Source organism: Sciurus vulgaris (genome assembly GCF_902686455.1).
Source record: "Sciurus vulgaris genome assembly, chromosome: 3".
Lineage (NCBI taxonomy): Eukaryota > Metazoa > Chordata > Mammalia > Rodentia > Sciuridae > Sciurus > Sciurus vulgaris.
Genome location: NC_136463.1, coordinates 69,372,201 through 69,393,769, shown reverse-complemented (window position 1 = coordinate 69,393,769; position 21,569 = coordinate 69,372,201). Strand labels below are relative to the sequence as shown.

Here is a 21,569-nt window from a genome sequence, read left to right as displayed (position 1 = left end):
GTCATGGGATTAAGTGAGATCATGCCTATAAATAGATCAACACAGCACCTAGTTGATAGTAACTTCCCAGCAAGTGGTTCTTACCTCCCCATCCCCCACCCGTCCCCTTCTTTCCTTCCATGAGGCTAATGCCTTAGCCTCGTGGCCTCCCTTCATCTTGTTCCTTCTCCCCCAGCTCTCTCCCCATTAAATCTCCCCCAAATCTCTAGCCAGTCTCCCAGCCTCCCACCCACTGCAGCCTGAGAACTACCCAAAAATCCAGAGTATCTCAACCCCATGCTCCTCAGGGGACACACAGCTGCTTTTCCCTAGGGCCAGCTTCACCCTAAAGCTCTGATCAGCTCTGGTTCTGGCCTTCAAGGGCTTCCACCCTTCCTGCTTGGCCTCACAATGGAGGTTTGCTGAGTGAATGACAGATGCCTTCTCTTTCCCTGCAGAGCACTTGCGACACGATGCCAAACCACTCTGAAACCATCAGCCACACTGTGAATGTGCCCCTGCAGACAGCCTTGGGCACCTTGGAGGAGATTGCCTGCTGACACCCCTCGGGCGACCCAGCACCCTCCAAACAGACCTTAAGGCCCAAGACCCAGGACAGGGACAGCAAGCTCAGGTGGGATGGCCCCTGACGACGGAAAGAAGCAAGAGCCCCCTATGCACACATTGCAAACTTCTGCCAAACCTCACTCCGGCCACGTCTGACATGAAGCGTCCCTGGGCCCAGACGTGCGTCCCTCGTAGGAGAGATGAGTCACACTCTGGAACTGTCCAAGAACCAACCTGCCATCACATCTCACTGCCAGATGTATAAAGCACCTGCATGCTCAGACTTCTTATGGCACCACCTCCACATCTGTCTTGTACATGATATTCCTCCGTGCAGTTTCCAGCGTCCGCTCTGCCACCAGTGCAGTGGGTCCAGATTCCAGCCCCAAAGCCACCATGAGGCCACGCTGGCACTAAAACTGCATAGTCAAGAGGGAAACTGCAGGACTCTACTATGTTCGATCCTTGTGTAGTTCGTGAAGGTTCTTAACCTGCCCACAACCCCTTTCCCCCAAACTGGCCCATGGGGCTCCGGCACCTCAGGTGACCAGCGCCAACCTCCCTCCTGCCCCAGCGCCTGTGAAGGTGGCACAGTGTCCTGGGCGACCCCAGTATCCATCCATGGAGCCACGTCGTTCTTCTCTCCCTGTGACACAGCTTGTACAGTCTGATTCTTTTTTTATTGGGGGGGTGCTTTTTATTTGTCTGTTGGAGATTTTTGTTTGGGTTTTGTTTTATGATTTTTTTCCCTTTTTTTTTTTTTTTTTGGTTTTGATGTTCTAAGGTTAGGTTTGGTTTGGTTTGGTTTTACCATTTTCTTTGGAGTTTATTTATTCGTGCTTCAAATCACGGTCATATTAAAAGCTGGTCTTGTGGAAATGGCTGTGTCATTTCTGCCTTTTCTCCACATCCAGGTCTCTCTTCCCAGACACTAAGGCCCAGACTGCCAGGCCAGTGATGTGTATTTAAAGTTTCATGCAATAGCACTTTCCTTTACAAAATGTGTACACCCTATATTTTATCCTGTTCTCAATTTTTGAACAGTTGAACACAACCTCAGCAATGACTTCATGACCCACTGACAGGTTGCAGCTTGCATGTGGAAGGACAGCGCCCCTCCAAGTGGCATGAAGGGGCAGCAGCTGAGAAGGCTGCCCACACCTCAGAACATAAAGACACTGCACTCTAGGCCCACTGCACTCTGCTGCCCTGACTCCTTCCAACCTGTCTGTCAAACGGGGCTGGACACAGGCCCCCACTGTGGCCTCTCCACCACTCACCAGCCTACCTGACCCTCTCTCCACCTCACCTTTCCACCCCATCTAACTGACCTGCCTCATCTCTCCAGCAGTCACATTTGTCCCATGACTCCTGAGAGGGCGTCCATGTAGGATAGGAGGTTAGGAGATACCTTGCAGAGGACAGGGTAACGTTCCCTTAGGGCTCCTGGTGGCAAATGAGACTTTCCTGTTCAGGCAGAATCTTGTCCTCATGACATCCTGCTGATTCCATTCCTTTAGCCTTGACTTTTACTTCCCACCTCAACCCCTAACGCTCCCACCCAGGGTCTCCTGCAAAGCAGTGGGGGAAAGTCTAGTGTTCTAACATGTCTTTTGTCGTGTGCACAGAAAGGCTAGACCAGGGTCTCCGGATTCTGGTCCCTGCTCTTCCATCCAGCATCCTATCTACCAGGTATCTACCTATTCATTCGTCTTCCCTCCCACCATGACCCACTAACACAAGGAAAAGTTATTTCCCCAACATGATGAGTAGAAAAGAGTCTCATACCCAAAGTTGGCAGACCTAGTCCTGGACCTTCTTTTCTCAACAGCTGTCTGACAATAATGAGACCCTGCCCCTCTCTGGACTCAGCTTCCTCAATTTGGGGATAGAGATAATGTTTTTTCTGTGTGTAGGGAAGATGCAGGACCAGACAATCTCCCAAGATCCCTTGAGACTCCAAGTACTATGATAGCACTGTCTCCAGCACCCAGTGGGACAAGCTGTACCTACCTGTCATGTTTGCACACAAGCATGGCCAAGGAGCTGGCAGTAACGAGAACTTCAGAAGAAAGCTGGAAAAGAGACCCTTGCCCTGCCTCCCCAGCACTCTCTCAGCTGGGGTCACCCAAGCTGCTCGTGAAGCTAGGCTTTAATTCTTAGCTTACAAAGTGGCTGGAAAAGACCCTTTCCTATCACTGCAATTACCACTAACTTAGTGGCTTAAAATAACACAAATGTATTATCTTACAGTTCTATAGCTTGGAAATCTGTCACAAGTCTCACTGGGCTAAAACCTAGGTGTCAACAAGGCTGCATTTCTTTCTGGAGGTTCCAGGGAAGAATCCACCTACTCTTTCCAACTTCTAGAAGCCACCTGCATTCCTGGGTTCATGGCTTCTTCATCCCTATACAAAGTCAGTTTTGATGGGCTGAGTCCTCAGATCATATAACTCTGAGCTTCCACAGTCACATCTCCCTCTAACTCACTTTTCTCCTTCCTCCATCTTCATTTTGAAAGGATCCTGGTGATTACATCAGGCCACCAGATAATCCAGGATAATCTCCCCCACTGCAAGGTTATTAGCTTAATCACATCTTCGAAATCTCTTTTACCATGTAAGATAACTTAATGCACAGGTTCTGGGGATTAGGACAAGGGCATCCTTGGGGGCCATGATTCTGCCTATCACAAGCCTTTTGGATCATATAGTTCAATATACTCATAGGAGCAGGGGATAGAGGGCAGGGGAGAGGCTGACCTAGGGTCACCCAGCAAGTTAGTGTCTGTGCCCAAGCTGTACCCCTAAGTTCATGGCTTACAATTCCTTTTATAGACCTTCCGTAGACTTAAAACAAGAGAGACTGAAAATTATTATTCTTCCAGACTTTGCCAGGGCATGGAAGTCCCTCTTCTGAGACAAACTCATCCCTCATGACATCAGGCTTGCAAATATCCTGCAGGTGTCTGGACTATCAGATGCAGGAAAGAGGGGTCTGAAGGGTGGCCTCAGACTGTTCCCATCAGGGACTGGAATCAAATGAAATGTCTATTTGGATAGTCGGGAGTCTATTTGATGCTTCTTCCTTGTTCCAGTTTAACAGCTTCATAAATTTTTAAAAATCTATAGCTTAAGTTGCAATTTGAGCTGCTTCATTGGATTTCTGGCTTCCTTTCAGGAAAAAAAAAAGGAAAAGGAGATCAATTCGTAACGGAGCAAAGATATTCAAACACACATTTGGATTGCTTTGGGGCTCACATATCTATGTACCCCTTTTTGATTTGGGAACTCTGGTTTTGTTCAGCTTAGACCAGATCTATATACTTAAACTGTTTAAAGAAAAAAATATATATATATATGAAATTCAAAAAAGCAAATCCATAGCCAACTACTGATTATTAATTGGGCAGAGACTCGGGATGTGTCACCATTTCAGGAGTGACCAAAATGATGACATGAAGGCCAAGGGTTGGGAACAATCACAGTCCAAACCACAAGGCTGAATTCTCAGTGGACTCAGAGGCAGATAAATCAATTAGGGAATGGCCCACAACCTCAGGAACAGAATCCATGCCACTTGCTGCAGCTAAGGACAGCAAAAGGAAGGCAAGTACCCATGCCTGAGGACTGAGCTGGTGGCTTCCAGACTGTGGCTTTGTTGTTTTTGGCAAAGAGAAACCAGAGTCATTTTATTTTCTTCTTCCCAGCTTGAAGCTATTCTTGTGAAAGTTTTAACCATGAACATGCCTAGGAAGAAGTTTATGGAGCTGCAGGCAATAATGAGGAGGAGATCAGAGTCCCTAGAGGGTATCTGGAGAAAGGTTCCTGGTGAGCAGGCAAAGAGTCAGCCGGAGGCAGGCCCAGCCACAAGGAGTGAGCTCAGCAGGTCCTGTGTTCCCTCAGGGAGAGCACAGCTCAGCCCACCTGAGCCCAGAGGCCAAAGAGACAGGGTCTCAGAAGACTGAGCTGTCAACCTGTTCCTTCTGTCAGCTGACCACATGACTCTGGACAGTCCCCTCCATTTCTCTGGGCCTCCATTTCCTCCTCTGTAAAAGGGGAGAAGTGGGAAAGGGACAGACAACCCTTTTGGTTTATGCTTCCCAACGCCAATACTCCATGAGACTAAGGTGAGAACAAGAACTGGGTATGTGAGCAAAAATGTTTAATTTATTGCTCAGAACCTCTACTTCCCTATCCATAAAATGAGTATGATGGTGCCTAGTTTTCAGGGTTACTCTGAGAATTAAATGAGCTCAGGTGCATAAAACATTTTCTGCCTTCTTTTTTCCTGTAAAACAGTGATTCTTCACCTTGTTGGGATCACTGGCTCCTTTTTAAAAAGATGAAAGCTATGAACACCCCATCCCAGAAAAAAATGTACGTGGTCATGAAGAGATACATAAAATTTTGCATACAATTTTAAAAGGGCTTGGAACCCCCAAAGTCCATTGGTGATCCTCTAAGGATCGACTGATGCTTGCCACAGTCTCCCTGGGTTCGAAAGTGCTAAACAATCCTCTAATGGAACCCACCAGTACCGCAAAGAGCTACCAAGATTTCTTCTCCTAAAATGACATAAAGACTGTCATTTTTCAATTTACAGGGAGGAAAAAAAAAAAAGGATAGGATTCGATCAATTTCACGTTTTTTCTCCCTTAATTTTTTTAAACCTTTGGCACCTGCTAGCGTGAGCTAGCGTGTTCTCACAGATGGCAAAGTGAATGAGAGAGCAGAAAATGAATATGAACAGAAACACTTGGAAATGCGATTTCATAAAATTATTTTATGCATGTAGAGATTTCTAGAAGACCTGTGTGCATCAAAATCAACTACAGCATCAGCCTCGCAGACATCCCTTGTGACCCTTGCATCACAGCCTCTGGGAAATGCATGTACAATCGTCTCTGGTTGCCACTGAGCCCCCAGGCACCCCCTGCTGCTGAATCCCATTCATCTCTGAACAGATGCTGAGGTGACTTTTCATTTGTTAGTTTAAAAGAGTCCACGCCCTGACAATGGCTGCGAGGGATGCTTTAGGAAGGGGATCTGGATGTCTTGCCTCCTTGAAGCTGTTCCCTACTCCACACTCATTTGGCTAACTGATCTTCTTAATGGGCCATTCATCTTTAATGTAATTCAGACTTTCGTGGCTTCTTTTCGAAAGGAATTATATCCAGTTTAAAATAGGCCCAATATAAAGTGATTGGTGGGCACCAAATCATCTCCAGCTACTAGCCTCAGAGGGAGGAGGCATTAAGACACAGCAGGAAGAAGGCTGGGCTCTCTGTCCTGAGTCTATCACTGCCTGAGAATTCTGTGTGTACCCATGGTGGCCAGGCACTGTGCCAGGTGCTAGGGGTTCATATATAAAGAAGACACAATCCTTGTCTTCAAGTCTGATTGGAGTCTGGTAGGACAGAGGCAAGTAATGGGTGTGCACATGGATACCTGAGCAGCAACAGAGGCAAAGGTGAATAAAACAGTGCACTCACTGAAGAGGACGCACCTGAGACTGGTTGAGTTGGATCAGGTTTGGGCTGAAGCCCTTAGAGAAAGTTAAAAGCTATGGGCAGACGCATTAGCAAAGGAGACAATGGGCAAAGGCTCAGAAGCAGAAGAGAACTTGAGGAATTGAGAGAATGAAGGATTCCTGCTGGAAAAGAATGGGCTATCTCTCTACTGCCCTCCCTCAACTGGGCCTTTCCATTCTGGGGTCCTGCCTGCTGAGGCTGGGTCCAGCAATGGAGGATGGGATGTGCTGGGGACGAAGCAAGGTTTCTGCAGCCTGTCATCCCTATCCAAATCCCAGCTGCACCAACTGTGCCATCTTGGACAAGCGTTAGAACTTCCCTGAGGATCAGTTTCCTCCTCCATTTGCTGTGTGGGTAGTGAGATAAGCTACGGCAGGTGTCGCTGTGATGCCTGAACCGTGGCAGGTCAGGGGTGATAAAGAATCCCATTCCGAGCGCCAGCTACATCGACAGTGGCTGCTGTGGAAGGGCTGCGAAGGATTCCTGGTCACATGAAGCTCAGTAAGAGAGAAGCTTGTGTTTAGTTTGCAAAGTCTGCCATAGCAAAGGGACAAGAGGGGCTGGTACACAAGCTCAAAGTGGAGAAAACCAGCCATACCCTCCAGAGGGCAAGGATCACACAGGCAGAGCACCAGGACCTCAGCCCAAGGGGAGCACTCAGAAAAGCCTCCTCAGCTGCCAAGAGCCCTGGTCTCCCTCACCTGCACAGAGAAGAGAAATAGAGAAGCAGCAGCACCTGAGCAGGCTAGTCATCCCTGGAGCATTCGCCCCACTCAGCACAAAGGGTACAGAAAAGCCTGTTTCGAATCTGTCTCCTTGAGCCAAATTAGGCCAAGAGAACTCCTCCCTCTAAGGCTGGTAGCTGGGTATGATTTGGCACCCACCAATCACTCTGTATTGGGCCTATCTTAAACCGGATGTAATTCCTTTTGAAAAGAAGCTGCAAAGTCTGACAAAGGTGACAAAATTCACTTAATTTCTCCCCACTTTGCATAAAAACCTCTGCTACCTTGTCCAAACCATCCCCTTTCTCCTTCTTCCCGCATCCTCCCCTCTCCTCTTTCTTCCTCCTCCTCAGCAAACAGTGCCAAAGCTGGTTTCCAGGCAGGCAGGATCTGCACACACCCATTCCATCCCAGGTGAACCAGAACTTGGCACCCCCAGAGTAGGAGCCAGCACTTCTGGAACCCTGCTTGTACCAGGCATGGTGCTCTGTGCTTCACTGTTCTCTATTTTGCAATTGGTATGATATCAGCTCCTCTTGCCCGTGGAGAATGCTGCGCTCCAAAAGATGAGTGACTTTCCTGTGGTCAGGCAGCTAGAATCAGGGAGAAAACACCATCCCTCCAGCTCTGCCCGAACTGCTGAGCTCCCCTGCTCAAGAGGGGAGGTGTGTAGGACTTGGATGAAGAGCAGCCAGGGTGGTCCCTGTGAGAGGTAGAGTCTCCCTGGTGGGTTCAGGAGGGGCAGTGTGTCCCCCTGGACGGATACGTGGAGGCTGGCACATAGGTAGTGCTTAAGTAACACCATCGAATGAATTGTTACATATAAAAACGTTTCAGGATTCACTGATTCTAAAAACATTAGCTGGGTGCCTACCATTAGTTCATTCATTCACACTTCAGTGGTGCATGCAACAGATTCATTCATTTGTTGAAAACTCTGTGCCAGCTATTCTAGGTTGTGGGGATAGAAGAAACACCCAAATTTCCTGCTCTCCTGGTGTTTACAATCTAATATAAGAAGACTGAGGAAAAACATACATAAATTCAGATGTGCATGACATAATTTCAGACAGTAGTACATGATATGATGGTAAGACAGTGACAAGGAGGGATGAGGATTCTTCAGCTATGGTGGCTAGAGAGTTGCTCTAAAGAGGGAAAATTGAGATCAGACCTGATTTAAGAGAAAGGAAGAACCACTCTGAGATTTGAGGAATGACATTCTAGGAAGACAGAGCAGCAGTTGAAACAGTTTTTTGGATAACAAGTTCACAAGAGACTGAGTTTATGAACTGGAGTGCAATGAATGGGGGAGCGATGGAGAAGCAGCATGCTACTTTGAAGGGACTAATTGCCAGAGACCGCACTAGCTAGGCAAAAGTTTCTGAAGAGTTGAGAGATGCATCTGTAGTGGTCAGCTGAACCCTGGTCATAGCAGACCTTGTATATCAAGAGCTTAAACTTTAACCTGAAAGTAAGAAAAGACATTAGGGTCAGGATGGCAAAGCAGAGACAAGATAGACAGCTTTCTGTAAGGAAGAAAGGGAGTGGCAAGATACAAGGTTAGAAGCAGGGATGCTCTTAGGAGGCCTTCGCAATTGTCCCTAGAAGTGATGAGCTCTTAATTAAAGCAGCTATATATAGATAAAAAGGAGAGACTGTTTCCTGAGATATCAAGAAGATAAAATAGGCAGGACTGAATGATTGGTGGAATGTGGGGTGCAAGTAATATAGAAGCAGAGAGACCCCAGGGCACAGCCCGGTTACCCTAACTGACTTGAGCACATTTCTCACGAATTCTGAGTCTAGAACTCCTGTAGCTTCCACTTCCAGGTGAGCCTGTTCATTGTTTCATCCTCACCAAAGGTGAGGCCTCTCTGGCTTTGGTCAGGGAACTCTCCCCTGTCTCCACCTGTTTCTGGTCAACCTCCTGGTCCAGGCCTCCAGGATCCCTCATCCAGGGTTGACACCTGTCAAGCCCCTCATTGCAGAGCCCTGAGGCCTTCATGCCAGCCCGCACCCTCCAAATCCTTTTCCCAACTATCCCTTTGGTTCCAAGAGCCTGAATTTGCCTACTCCTTCACCAAACAAGCTGAAGAGACCAGAGCAGCAATCATATAATGCAGACATGGAAGGTATGACTGCAGATGAAATAGAGCACATCAGTCACTCAAAGAAGGATGGGCCCTGGGTCTCTGACCCAGCAGCAACCCCTAACAGTGTACAGAGACTGAGGTTACACATGGAGTCACAGTGACCTGGGTGCAAATTTACCTTCTCTGAATCTGTTTCCTTATCTACAGAATGGGGGTACTGATAGTACCTTCACCATGGTTATTATTCTAGGGTCTAAATTAGATAATGCATGGCACACAGTAGGCACACACACAGTGTTTGCATTAATATTAAAGAAAGAGCAGTCTCTAACTATGATTTAATAAATCCATTAGTCACAATGTCCCCTCTCCTGGCAAGATCTTTTGCCATTGTTCATTTATATAAGCAGCTCCCAATTTTTATCATCCCCTTGACCAGAGCAGCAATGCAGGGACACCCTCCTGCCTCACCAATTGCAGGTGCTCGGCCACCCCTCTGGTGTTTGCTGACCCGGTGGCATTCAAAGACAGCAGATCCCTGGGGTGGGTGATGGTACAACCCCTCCCTAGAAGTTACCAGCCAAGCCTCAACCAACAGTTCAGTACTTGCAGGGTTCTGTGAAGCCTTTCCAGAAGGCTCTATAGTCCAAACTCAAGACAGTCTTATGTCGCCCCATCACCTTGAATGCTGCTCTTGCCATCATAACCACTGTGATTCTAGGACTCTGCCCACCTTTCTCCTTCAGACACCTTCCTCCTCCCGACACTGAGTTCTTAGTCAAAGGGAGACAGCGCTGCCTTCTTCTGAGTTCCCCGTATACTGAAGGAGGAAAAAAAAAAAATTCCCGCCCAGACTGTGCAGTTTGCCGCATGAAAGTCACTAGCAATCCCACCCCATCGCAGCCTCCTAGCCTTGTTCAGCAGTTGTAGGGGAGCGGCACATTCCTACCCAGGAAATGATCCCTCACTACCAGCAGCACTTGAACCTCCCGCCTGCAGAGGGCGCCAGAGAGCACAGTAAGAGATTGCTGCAGCCTCTGTAGTTCCTGGAGGGCATTCACTGCATCACCCCATGGTGGCAGGAGTGCGTTAGCCACCAGAAGAAGGGCCAAGGCATGGTGGCTGCCATCTGTGACCAGAGACAGAATATTAAGTGTCCCGAGGGCATTTCCATACAAGCCAAAGATTTACAACACCAGACCCAGTTAGGATCACCAGGTATACAGGATTAAATTTGAATTAATTAATTTTGCCCCAGTTAAATTTGAATTTCAGATACACAAGAATTTTTTAATATGAATGCCTTCCATACAGCAATTGGGACATACTTTTAAAACTCATATATCCAAAATTTAAATTTAACTGGAGCATTCTATTTTTATTGTTACTTGGTTTTTGTTTGTTTTGCTAATTTTTGGCAACCTTAGGCACAAACTCTACCAGGGGTGGACAAGCAGGCTCTGACCACCCCCTCCTCAAGGTCACCAGGAATGGAGGCAAACCTTCCATGGTAGGCTTTTTGGAGTCTACCTGAGGCCCAACCCAGGTGGACAGATGAGGTGAGGAAATGGCGAGAAACTGTGGTGCCAACATGCAAACACACGGACAGCTGAGACCAGGCTTATGTTAAACTAGACTTTATTAGTTGATTTGTCTTCCCAAGGCTGGGTCAGGAACCCAACCTCGTTTCCCAGGCGGCAGTGTGTGGCCTGGTCCATCCAGAGAAGGACCTACAATTCACAGCCATCTACCCAGTCCCTGAGGTCCTTGCCCTGGCAGTGATGCCTCCAGGCCTCCCTGAGGATGGAGAACAGAGAAGATGAGAGAGCATATCAGCTGCAGCCCCAGGCACTGCTCATAGAAAAACATGAAGGAAATGTGGGCTCTGAACTAGAAGACAGGCAAGGAAAGGGGCTCGTGAAGGGAGAAGGACAAGTAAACTGTGTTAATAAGCAAGGAATTCACTAAAAGAAATTTGTTCAAAACAGAAAAGAATGGTCCTAAAAACTTCAGCCACTAGCCTCCTTACCTTACCACTGAAGACACTACTAATATGGTCAAGTTTACCCACAAGTCAGTGGCAAAGGCCTAGAGCCCTGAAGCCTGGAGCCCAGACTTTTCCCTACACTCTAATGCTTCTGGTGGTATCACTATCCCCAATGTCGCCTTGCATATGTACAGCCCTTTACAGTTCACATAGCATCCTCTCACCCATCCCCATTTGTCACCACCCCCTTCCTGCCGTCAACAGCCCTTCTAAGTAGACAGGAGAGATATTATGTTCCCTTTTTTCCAAATGAAAAACTCAGACTGAGATGCAAAATCATTTGCCCAAAGCCCACTCCTAGGTAAGTAACAGAACTGGGCCCACACCCCGTCCTCCTTGGCTACCAAACTGGGTCTTTCTGTTGTTGGTTACTATATTTCATAGGCTCTTTGGGGACCAAGCGTTCTATCAGCTGACAGCTGAAATACTGAGGGAGTTAAGCAAGAAGGCCACAGGGGTTCTGGAGTCTCAAACTCTCAGGGGTGCCAGGCTCTGATAATTAGTGCCCTCTATGATGATGTCAGTGTCAAAGAGCTCAGTGAGCAAGAGTGCCCCTAAAGGACCTCTATACATCTATCAACCAAAAAAGATCAGTTGACTTCTTTGTCTTTTCCACTAGACCATGAGCTCATAGAGGCAAAGACAGGTCTTGGATATTTCTTTAACCCAGGACCCAGCACCAAGCATGGCATGCCCGAATCTTCAGTACATGTGTGTAGAATGAATGAATGGCACCCTGTCCACCTTCTGGGACCACTTTCTATGATTAACCTCAGCCACCTGCTCTCAGGGGATATTCATGCCAGAAATTTACTCCCAGATTTACTCTCTCTTTACAAAAGAGAGATGTTCTTTGATTTAACCCATAAGGACCATCCATCTCAGGGTAGTGGCCATGGGATGTGTGCCTGAGCCTGCATTCCCCCTTCCCTACTCTATAGATGTGCATTACATCCCGCTGAGCCTGCCTCACCTCAGACTCAGTTCCTAGGGCTTCAACTGTCCTCAAACCAACACATTGCCAAAGCTGTGGTCATTTCAGACCATTTTCAGACCTTCTCTAAGTTCCTAGTCACTTGTACCTCTTCTTCTCCCTCTCAGGTCACACCTCACCCGTCCCTATATCTCTTCCACATCCCTCATGCCTGACTCTTCTGCAGTCCATCATTGGTGAACATGTCCTCATTCAGACCCTACATCTCTCACTTAGACTCCTCTAGAGTCATCCAAATAGGTGCTCACACCCTCTCCCCCTTCCTTCTGCTCTTGGACTAACATTCAGTGTCTCCCAGGCTTCCTCCCCAGACTTATCATCTGTCATATCTGTCCATAGTGCTCCAACCCCTAGGTGTTTTACCTTCCCAGATGCTGCCCTCCCCCACCCATGCTGGTTTCTCTTCCAGAAATATGAGTGGAAGAGAGGTTAGAGACTAAGTAGGAGACCCCCATCAACAGAGGCAGCTGGGGAGCTCCTGACTCAGAGGCACCTCATGATCCAACCATCTAGTTCAATGGCCCATGTTACTCTCATCTAATTCCCTTGACTCTAAAGATGGCTTCAAAGGCCATCTTCCTGAAAGGAGGTGGAAAAGGCTGAGAAGGTGGGGCTCTAAAGCCCCACCCCATTTCAAGCAGAGAACATCTACTTCAATCTGTTGTACATCTTGACCTTTCATATAAAATGTAGGTTTTATACAAAAGATGCCACAGTTTAAAAAACATTAACAATCTTCTCAAACCCTGGTCTTTAGGACCTCTAAGCATATGTCCCAACGTAGGCAGATCTTGGAGGAACCAGGCTCAACTGTGTGTCCATGTGGCCACCAGTGCATTGCTTAACCTCCTCGAAACTCAGTGTATCACCTGCAAATACGTCGATACTTACGATCCCCACCCCAAGAGTTATTGTGAGGATTCGATCATAAAGCCTGGAACTGTGCCTGTGAAAAAGTGGGTGCCCTTTAAGGGTTAGTTTATACCAGTCCTGGCCACACCACCTTGGTGAGTAGGGTCCAGCTCCAGTCACTTACCAGTAGCCCAGACCCTTGGGCCCTGAAACTATCTTCATAACACAGACAATAGTGTTCTTGAGGTCAGGGATCAACAAGTCTGGAGTAGGAGGCAGAGAAACACAAAATGGGGAAGCAGGGGTCAGAGCTGGACATTCAGAGTCACTCTATCCCTCTCCCCCTCTATCAGAGACCATCTTCCCTCCACTCCTATAGCTCTGAGACTAGTGTCCCATCTGGACCCCCAAGTCAGACTGAAGGAGGTTTCATCCTCCTCACTTCCCACAGATCTGTCTCCTAGGGGATCCCTTACTCAGGGATAAAGGCAGGGGGAGCAAGCTGAACTGGGCAGAAGCAAACACTGTTGCAGAGGCCTGACCCCAGCCAACCCAAGGCCGAGACCCAACCTACCAGAGCAGTACATCCTGCACAAGTTGCTGGAATCTGGTGCAAGGTTTCTGCACCACTTCCGGCTATTGATCTGGAAAAGGCCATTGTTGGTGCTTCCGTCCGCCTCATGATCCACAGCAGCTGTGTTGAAGCCACTTGTGAAGTAAGCAAGGCAGACCCCTGTAGGTGACAGACACAGGCCTGGAGGTCAGGTGGCTGGGTTACCGCAGACTGGTGCACTTACAGTGTGGGTCCCACACACTGACTCCCCAGCCCCAACCTCCAGGTGACCAGGGCAGATGCCTTCCTGCCTACTCTGCAGTTGGATCAGTTGAGGCTCAGAGAGCCAAATGATTTCCTTGAGGTTACATACAGCTGCCACATGACAGGGGACTCCAACCTGCAACTCCTAGGCTCAAGCTTATCGCCCAACGCATAGTAAAGCCCAATGCGTTTGTCAAATGAATTTACAAGAACTAAATATTTAGAGGCAAAATTAGGAGGACATGAGTAGAATCTACAAAGGGAGCCAGGATTAGAATAGGGAAAAAATAAGTCCAGATGTGTCTCTACTTCACAGACAGCTTCCCAAAACTGCCAGCAGCTTGAGAAGTTCAGTATTACTAATTTCTTCAATTTGCCTTCTAATTTCGCCAGGAATGTCTGATCCTCGTGGCCAGGATTAAGTTTTGCATACTAAGATATTCAGTTCTTTCAACTCCTGCCTTTGCCAGCAGGGGAAAATGAAAAGTGGTTCCAATGTGGCTGCGTGTTTCCTGCCTACTATCGTGGAACTCGGGGCTGAGCATTCTCTACCTGTCATCTCACTTATCCTGGTTTTGTAGATAAGAGCTTAGTATCAAAAGCTCCCAAGGCCACACCCCTTTAATGAGAAACAGAGAGAGAGGAGGAAGTTAAGGTAAGAGGGGAGGGAGCCAGGGGCCAGCCAGGGAAAAAGGTGCTCACAGTCAGCCAGTTCGTATCCCCGGAAGCCATTCAGACCCAGTCTGTTGAGCTCCTTGGCCAGCTCACAGCGACTGAAGACCTTGGCCTGGCTGGAGGCGAGCAGGCCACTGAGCAGAGAGACGAGCGCCAGCCAGGTGACCCTAGGTGAACCCAGCTGCCTTCTTGAAGCCCAACTCCTGGCTTTCATGCCAGTTGCAGAGGTGCAGCCTCCACCACTCAGAGTCAGAACCGAGCTTTGGAATGGCAGGCAGTTCATCAGCCCTGGTGGTCCCTTTGCAGACACCTACTCCTTGGAATGAGAAGGGGCAGAGCCTGAGTGTACCCCTAGGAAAGAGAAGAAGGCAAGGCTGCAGTGGAGGATATCAGCTCCCTTGCATCCTCTATGGAGCACCCCCATGCTCCCAAGTCTCTGGAGGAGGATTTCTGAGACCTACTTCTCTCCTTTCCAAACCTACTCTACTCCACCCTGGCCCAGCAGCTGAGGAGAGATGAGAGGAAATTGGGAAGAAAATGAACCATCTGACTTTTGCTACACGAGGCATTATTTTATCTTCCGGCTTATGATTTGACAATGAGGAAGAGTTTGGATGAGACTGAAGTTGATATGAATCCAAAGCCCCATTGGGTCATGGCCTGCAGCAGATTTTCCAGAGGGGATGGGCTAAGCCGTGTCATAAATCTGTAAGCCCCACTGCCAAGGGATGCCCCTCCATTGAGCTTCCATCTACTGACCTTAACTGAAACAGGGTGCCCCAGAACTGCTACCTGCAGCCCTCCCACGTGGAAGATGCTCCTCCTCTAAGTCACAGGCCCCAGGCTGTGCGGAAGTTCTCCTTTGTCCCATTCCTTCTAAACCATGACTTTGCAAAAACTCCTTCTTCTTGGAAGCTCACCCACCCTGTTTTGCTTTGCCCTCCGTTTGTCTCTCCTTGGCTTTGTGAACACGTCCCCATATCATGGAGGACATTAGCTCCTATTGACCTTAGCTTCATTGTTCCTTCATGTCCTCAAGCCTAATGACCTTCACCTCTATTCTGCCTCAGCAGCCCACTCCATGGCAATGTTGTCCCTGCATCTGGCCGTCACCCTACATCTCCCTACCTCTCTCCATCCTTCTATTCTTATCCACCTCTCTCTCAGACCACACACTCTCACACATTTATCCCCATATCCCATGATCTCTACCCACCACACCTGCTCTCCACCTACAGAGTCAAAATCTGAAAAAGTTGCACAACCTCAAAAATGGGTGGCCATGCTCTCCAGTCCCCCCACTTGGATGTCATTAAGGATGACGAGGTGGCTCAGGGTGTAGCTTTGCAGTAAGACTCGGATTTGAAGCCCACCCTGATCCTTAATATATTGAGGACCTTGGACCCTCTCTGAGACTCATTTTCTTCCTCAATAAAGTGAGGAAATAAATAGCACCTGCCTCATTAGAGTGTTAAGAAAATAAATGAGAAAGATCAGGAAAAGAACTAGATCCTCACACCAAAAATAGACTAGCTGGTATTTCTAATTTAAGCCATCACTAGTAAGGGTACTAGTACTTATCTTTGATTAGCTCCCTCCCTCCCATCTCCCTCAAAGAAGTTTAAAATCTTCATTGCCATCCTTGAACACTCAGTCACCACCCCTTCCCACCTCCCCCCCGCCGAGAAGACGACCTCACTCCTGCTGCATTGAGAAAAGCAAGATGATGGAGTGTGGAGTTTCCTTCCTCCTCCTGCCTCAGCCCTATCCCTCTCACAAACTCCTCAGCAGCCTCATGCACCCCCCATTGGCAGCCCCCTAGTGAGAGGATGAGGTGCCTACCTACCAGTCCCCAGGCCCCAGTTCCCTCAACTCTAGAGTTGCCCTTTCCTGTCTCTTAAGTCTTGCTCTGTCAGTCACCCCTACACACCTACAGGATCTCTTTTTCTTCTTCTTCCCTTATTTTTATCCTTCTCTATACTGACCTCTTTCCCTCTCCTATCCAAATTTATTGGGGAAGCATTACCATTTTCTCACCTCCCACTTGTTTTTCAACCCCGTGGGGTTTGGCTTCACCACCACTTTCCTGAAACACATCTGCTGTCCAAAGGACCCCATCAGTCTTGTCTCCTAGGAAGCCCCAGCAACATCTCATGCCGTGACCGCTCGCTCCATTGAAATGCTCGCCTCTCTTGGTTCCTCCCATGCTCCCTCCTCCCGCTCTGGCTATGTCTCCTCTCTCCTTTGTGGAATACACTTCAGCCCAGGCCTCAAATGCTGATGGGTTCGCTAGTCCTTCTAACCTTGAGCCCTCATCTCTTCCACTTAAGGAGACCCTCCAGGCAACGCTGTTGTTAACATCACCTGCAGGAGGACGACCCTCTATTACATCTTCCCCCACGGCCTCTGCACAACAGCCAGCGGAACACCTCCACTTTGGATATCCCAAAGTCATCTCAAACTAAGCATGTCGAAAACAGAACTAATGTTCCCATCAAAATCTGCCCTTGATTCTGCCTTCCCTTCCTTGGGAAATATGGGTGTCATACTAGAAATATGGATGCCATTCATAAATTCACTCCTTCTTCCTCATCCTTCATCATCCCCAGACAATCAGTTCCAAGGTCCTATTGACTACCTTCCCTCCAAAAGAACCATCTTTCCTCAGGTTCAAACCACCATTGCTGACCCTTTATGGTCTTCTTGTATCCAATCTTGACCCCTCTTCCAAACTCTACACACGCACCAGAATGAAGTTTTAAACTTCATTCACTTTCTGGAATGCCACCCCATTCACACCGGCTGACCTTGCTGTCTAGAACTTTAGCCTTCTCTTTGCCTCTACAGTTAACTCTCACTCAGACTTCAAGGTTCTCAATAGGAGTGAGTTCCCCAGAGAGACCCTCCTGGCAGGCCACTGCCCCCAACACTCCCACAGCATTTGATCTACCCTCCCTCTGTCACACTGGAGAGCAACACTTGTCCGTCTTTCCCACCACGAGGCGAACTTCCAAAGAACAGCGGTATTTATCTTCATTCCTGAGTTGCGGTGCAGAGGGGCTGCTTCTTAGACTGAACTACCCTGAAGTCCTGACTGCAGAGCACAAGCCCGTCTCTTCAAAGTGTGGGGAATGAGGAGACAGTTACTCTTGCTGAGTTCTTCAAATCAGTCAGACACTGGGCCAGGCATTTTCTAGATATTTTCTAACTTAATCTTATCTGTCTAATCCTCTTAACAATTCAAGGTGGATAGGATTAATATCCTCAATTTATAGATGAGGAAACTAAGTTCACCGCTACACAGTGAGTGTTTTTTGATATCTTTACAGTAAAGTGTCTTTAAAGGTAAGTCCATTCTGAGCATTTCACAGCAGGTCCAGGGCTTAAGGAGTCGCATCTGGCGACTCACAGACCAGAGACCTGTCAACAGCAGCAAGTCCCTCCCCCCACCCTCTCAGTTTGGCACTCTCACAGGCCAGGATTTCCCCCCACCTCTGACCAGCACCTTAGTCTTTCCAGCCCAGGGCCCTGGCTCACAGCTCCAGGAGGAGGGGAAAGGAGACTCACTGGTCAGGAGGCCTCCCCACCAGAGCCGAGATGGCAGTGAGAGTGGCAGCAGCTGCCGTGGCAACGAACCCTGCTTCAGCTCGGGATGCCCCCCACAGTATCGCCGGGGCCCCAGCACCCAGCGTTAAAAGAATGATGGGGCTGCAGACTGATCATGGACCTTCTAGAACACTCCAACCTTGTGAGCTCACCTTCTAGAACCTGTCCCACCCACTGAGCTTGGACTAGTTCACATGAGGCCCTTGGTTTCCGGGTCCAGGGGCATGTGAAAGGTATCTAATCCCAGCCCTTCCTGCCCGCCTCTGCTTGCAGGCACCTCCACGCACACACCCACGCACACACACTCAGGCCTTTGAAGGATGACTCTGCCCTCCCACCTTCAGGTGGTTACCCCGGCAGGATGACAGGTGCCCACTGCTTCCAGGCAGCCCCTGTTACTGTTGAACTCCTTTGACTGGCAGGAAACTCTTCTTCCTTAATGCTGAGTCACAAACCACCCCTTCCTCCACCTGGACGGTGACTGCTCAATATGAATAGACCCTGGGCAAAGATTAAACTCTTCATCCCAAAGCTTGAAAGACAAGTGAAATGAAAGGACTTGTGATACCCAGGACTATGCCCTACAGGAGTCCCTGCTTGGAGATCAGGCAACACAGCAGCTGGAGCATGGGTTGTGCAGTCAGGCTGACCTGGGGAGAAACCTGGGCACTCTTGACCATCAGCTGGGTAACCCAGAGAAAGCAGCTTAACCTCTCTATGTCCTCAATTCCCAAATAGCAATGACAATATCTACCTCATAGGGTATTAGAAGACCAAATTAAAGCATCTATTGACGTGCTTAGTACTCAGTGATGGGGGCTCAGTAAATAGTGACAATTACTACTAGACTAAAATCACAAATATTACTACCAGAGTAAAACCACTACTAGAGAAAAATCACAGATATGCTTAATCGCTCCCTGTCTGGTCCAGCCCAGATCAATCAACCAAATTAGGATGAAGCTCAACCCAGCCCCAGCATCAGTGTTTCTTTTATTTTTCTTTTTAAAAAATGTGATATATATGTATATATATACACACACACACACGTACATATTTATCTATGAAACCATATAAAAAGCTCACAACAAACACAGAGGTTAAGTTTCAATGATTTTTTTTTCAAATGGGATGAGAACACTTAACAGGAGATCCACCCTATAAACAAATTTAAAGGGCACAATACATTATCATTGACTACAGGTGCGAATCTCTAGAACTTATGCACGGTGCTTGATTGAATCTTTATACCTGTTCATTAGTGACTCCCATGCCCCTCCCCCTCAGCCCCTGGTAATCACCGTTCCCCTCTTGGATTTTGTGAATTTGACTACTTTTGTACCTCATGGAAGTGGAACTGTTTGTCCCTCTGTGACATTCTCTTTATTTAACATAATATCCTGAGTGGTCCCCAAGTGTTACCACATTTTCCTGCTCCACTCTTCTGTGGATGGACATCTGTGGATGGACATGTGGGTTGTTTCTGTCTCTTGGCCATTGTGAGTAACGCTGCAACAAGTGAGCATGAAAGTGCTAGTGTATCTTCAGAATTGTGATCTCGGTCCTTTAGGATAAATACCCATAAGTGGTATTGTTGGGTCATATAGTCATTCTAGTTTTTTGAGGGATATCTAGACTCTCTTCCAAAGCAGTCATGCTACTTTGCATTTGCATCAACAGTATGCAAGAGTTCTAATTTTTCCACATCTCCACCAACATTTATTGTCTTTTTTTTTTTTCTTCTTTTTTTTTTTTTTTTTTTTTTTTTTTTTTTGGTACCAGGGGTGTTTAATCGCTGGGCCACATCCCAAGCTGTCCTCCAGCCTCAGCCTCCTGAATTGGTGGGATTACAGGTGTGAGCCACCACATCCTGTTTGTCTTTATTTTTTTTGTTAATCTCCATCCCTGTGTATGTGCTGTCTCTGTGCTGTGACCTTGCATATTCCTGATGACTAGCCGTGTTGGTGCCTGATGCCTGTTGCCTGTTGCCTGCTTGTATGTCTTCTTTGAAAAAATATCTAAATAGCATCAGAATTTCTGAGGAGCTCTCTGGAAGATTCCATTGTGCATCTGGGCTTGAACCTTCATTTTTCGGGAAGAAGTTCAGGACTGCCCCCAACTGGCCATTTAGCCTTGGCAAAGTGACCTCCATTTCCTCATTATTAAAACTCAGTGGTTACCTTGCCCCACCCACTGTAAACCTGAGCCCCTGCACTTCATCTCCCCAGATCTCATTTCCTGCTCTGTAAATTGGAAACAAATCACCCTCCCCCCTTCCTAGGATGATGGGGAAGCTCAGGTTTCTCAATGCATTAAGAAGCTAACCACCTGCACCAGGACATTTTCCCTATTGTTTTTATTGCCCGGCCCTTGGTGGGTGATTCTGTATGGTTGAGCCTTCTCGGGTTTACTGCATCGGCCTGTTTTTACTATTTTATCACTTCTTTTTATTGAGTAATCTTTCAGCTGATTTTATTTTATTGTATGTTTTGTTATTTCCCACTTGGCTTTCATGTTTAAATGAGGAAAAGAAACAACAGCTCAAAAGAAATGGTTATAAGGGCAGATGTGGCCCAGTGCGGGCTCAGTGGGCCTTTATTTCTCTGCTGAGTTCTGCACAAGTCTTTTCCATTTCCCCAAAGTGAGCTCAGATTCTTGACCACATCCTAGCGATGCTCCTCTACTGCTCCTTCCAATTTTACATTTGCTAGCAACTTCTCTGACATTCTTGTTGCCCCTGTGTCAATTTATAAATATTCCTGATTCCTGAGCCCCACCCCAGGCCAACAACATCCAAATCTCAGCAAATGGGGCTGGGCTATCAGTATTTTCGTTGCGGCTCCCAGGTCATTCCAAAGTACCTCCCAGACCGGGAACCCTATTCCAACCAAACTTCTTAGAATTCCCAAAATGTGTGACCAATATTTTACATCTTACATGGTATTACATGTCAAGCCCATTCTTTCTGTCCCAACTTCCTGGCTAGCTTCTAGTGTTCCTTTAAGCCTCTCTGAAGCTGGACTTCTTCCCCTGGACTCCTTGGGCTGACCTAAGTGGTCCCCTATTTTCTTGCCTAGTGCCCAGTGCTGATTTAGAACCTCAGCATTTATCATGCTCTATCAGGATCTTCTTTCTCCATCAGCAGGTTCTATCATGGCTGTTTTCTCTGCATCAAAAACCAAAGTCAAAATATGCTGGGTGAGGAACAGAAATGAGTAAAAATCACCTAGTCAGTGGATCCAGAAGGAACTTAGCCCAGGGAACTCAGACAGGTGAGCACTTAGACTGGCCCCAAAGAGCGTGCCAGGGTCATTGTGGGCAATGGAAGAGAGCGTCCTCCTCTGGCTGTATGTACATAGAGCCTAGAGTTCCAAGAAAACGGCCCTCAGCTGCCCCACTCCACACCTCTTCTCCATGGACCTCTTCTCCAGGAACTGTTCCCTTTTCTTCCATCACTGGTCACAGCGTGTGGCCACAATATATGACACTATTTTCAGAAGGACTGAGGTCCTCTACTGTAGGAAGCCACCTTGACATAACTAAAACTGCCATTTTGCCCACCCTGGCATGTAGCACAAAACCTATAGACAAAGTCATTAAGATAGTCAGCCAAGTGTGTTGTGTCAGCCATAGGTGCCTGATCCTTTCTTAACTGACATTGGACATGTAGTGTTTGAG

The 21,569-nt window shown here is 47.7% G+C and overlaps 2 protein-coding genes across 4 annotated transcripts in view; one reads left to right on the top strand and one right to left on the bottom strand.

The window, feature by feature from the left end:
• ASIC2 (acid sensing ion channel subunit 2) overlaps positions 1-1,484 on the top strand; it is a 265,073-nt gene extending 263,589 nt beyond the window's left edge. Inside the window, exon 9 of one of the 2 annotated variants that reach the window (XM_079130470.1) lies at positions 438-1,484. Coding sequence is in view for 1 of the 2 variants with exons in the window: in XM_079130469.1 (XP_078986595.1) it covers positions 438-539 (102 nt within the window). In the remaining variant the exon portion in view is untranslated. The remainder of the gene's footprint in view (positions 1-437) is intronic. The other variant, XM_079130469.1, reaches the window with a different exon arrangement.
• Positions 1,485-10,540: 9,056 nt separating this feature from the next.
• On the bottom strand, positions 10,541-14,499 carry SPACA3 (sperm acrosome associated 3; the record flags this gene model as incomplete). Of its 2 annotated transcripts, XM_079135571.1 has the most annotated exons (4): positions 10,541-10,697; positions 12,978-13,056; positions 13,368-13,526; positions 14,313-14,499. In XM_079135571.1, the coding sequence occupies 4 exons, from the start codon at positions 14,497-14,499 to the stop codon at positions 10,631-10,633; spliced, it is 492 nt and encodes a 163-aa protein (XP_078991697.1). In that variant the 3' UTR covers positions 10,541-10,630. The 2 variants fall into 2 exon arrangements, with proteins under 2 accessions (XP_078991697.1, XP_078991698.1); XM_079135572.1 differs by lacking the exon at positions 12,978-13,056.
• Positions 14,500-21,569: the final 7,070 nt, after the last annotated feature.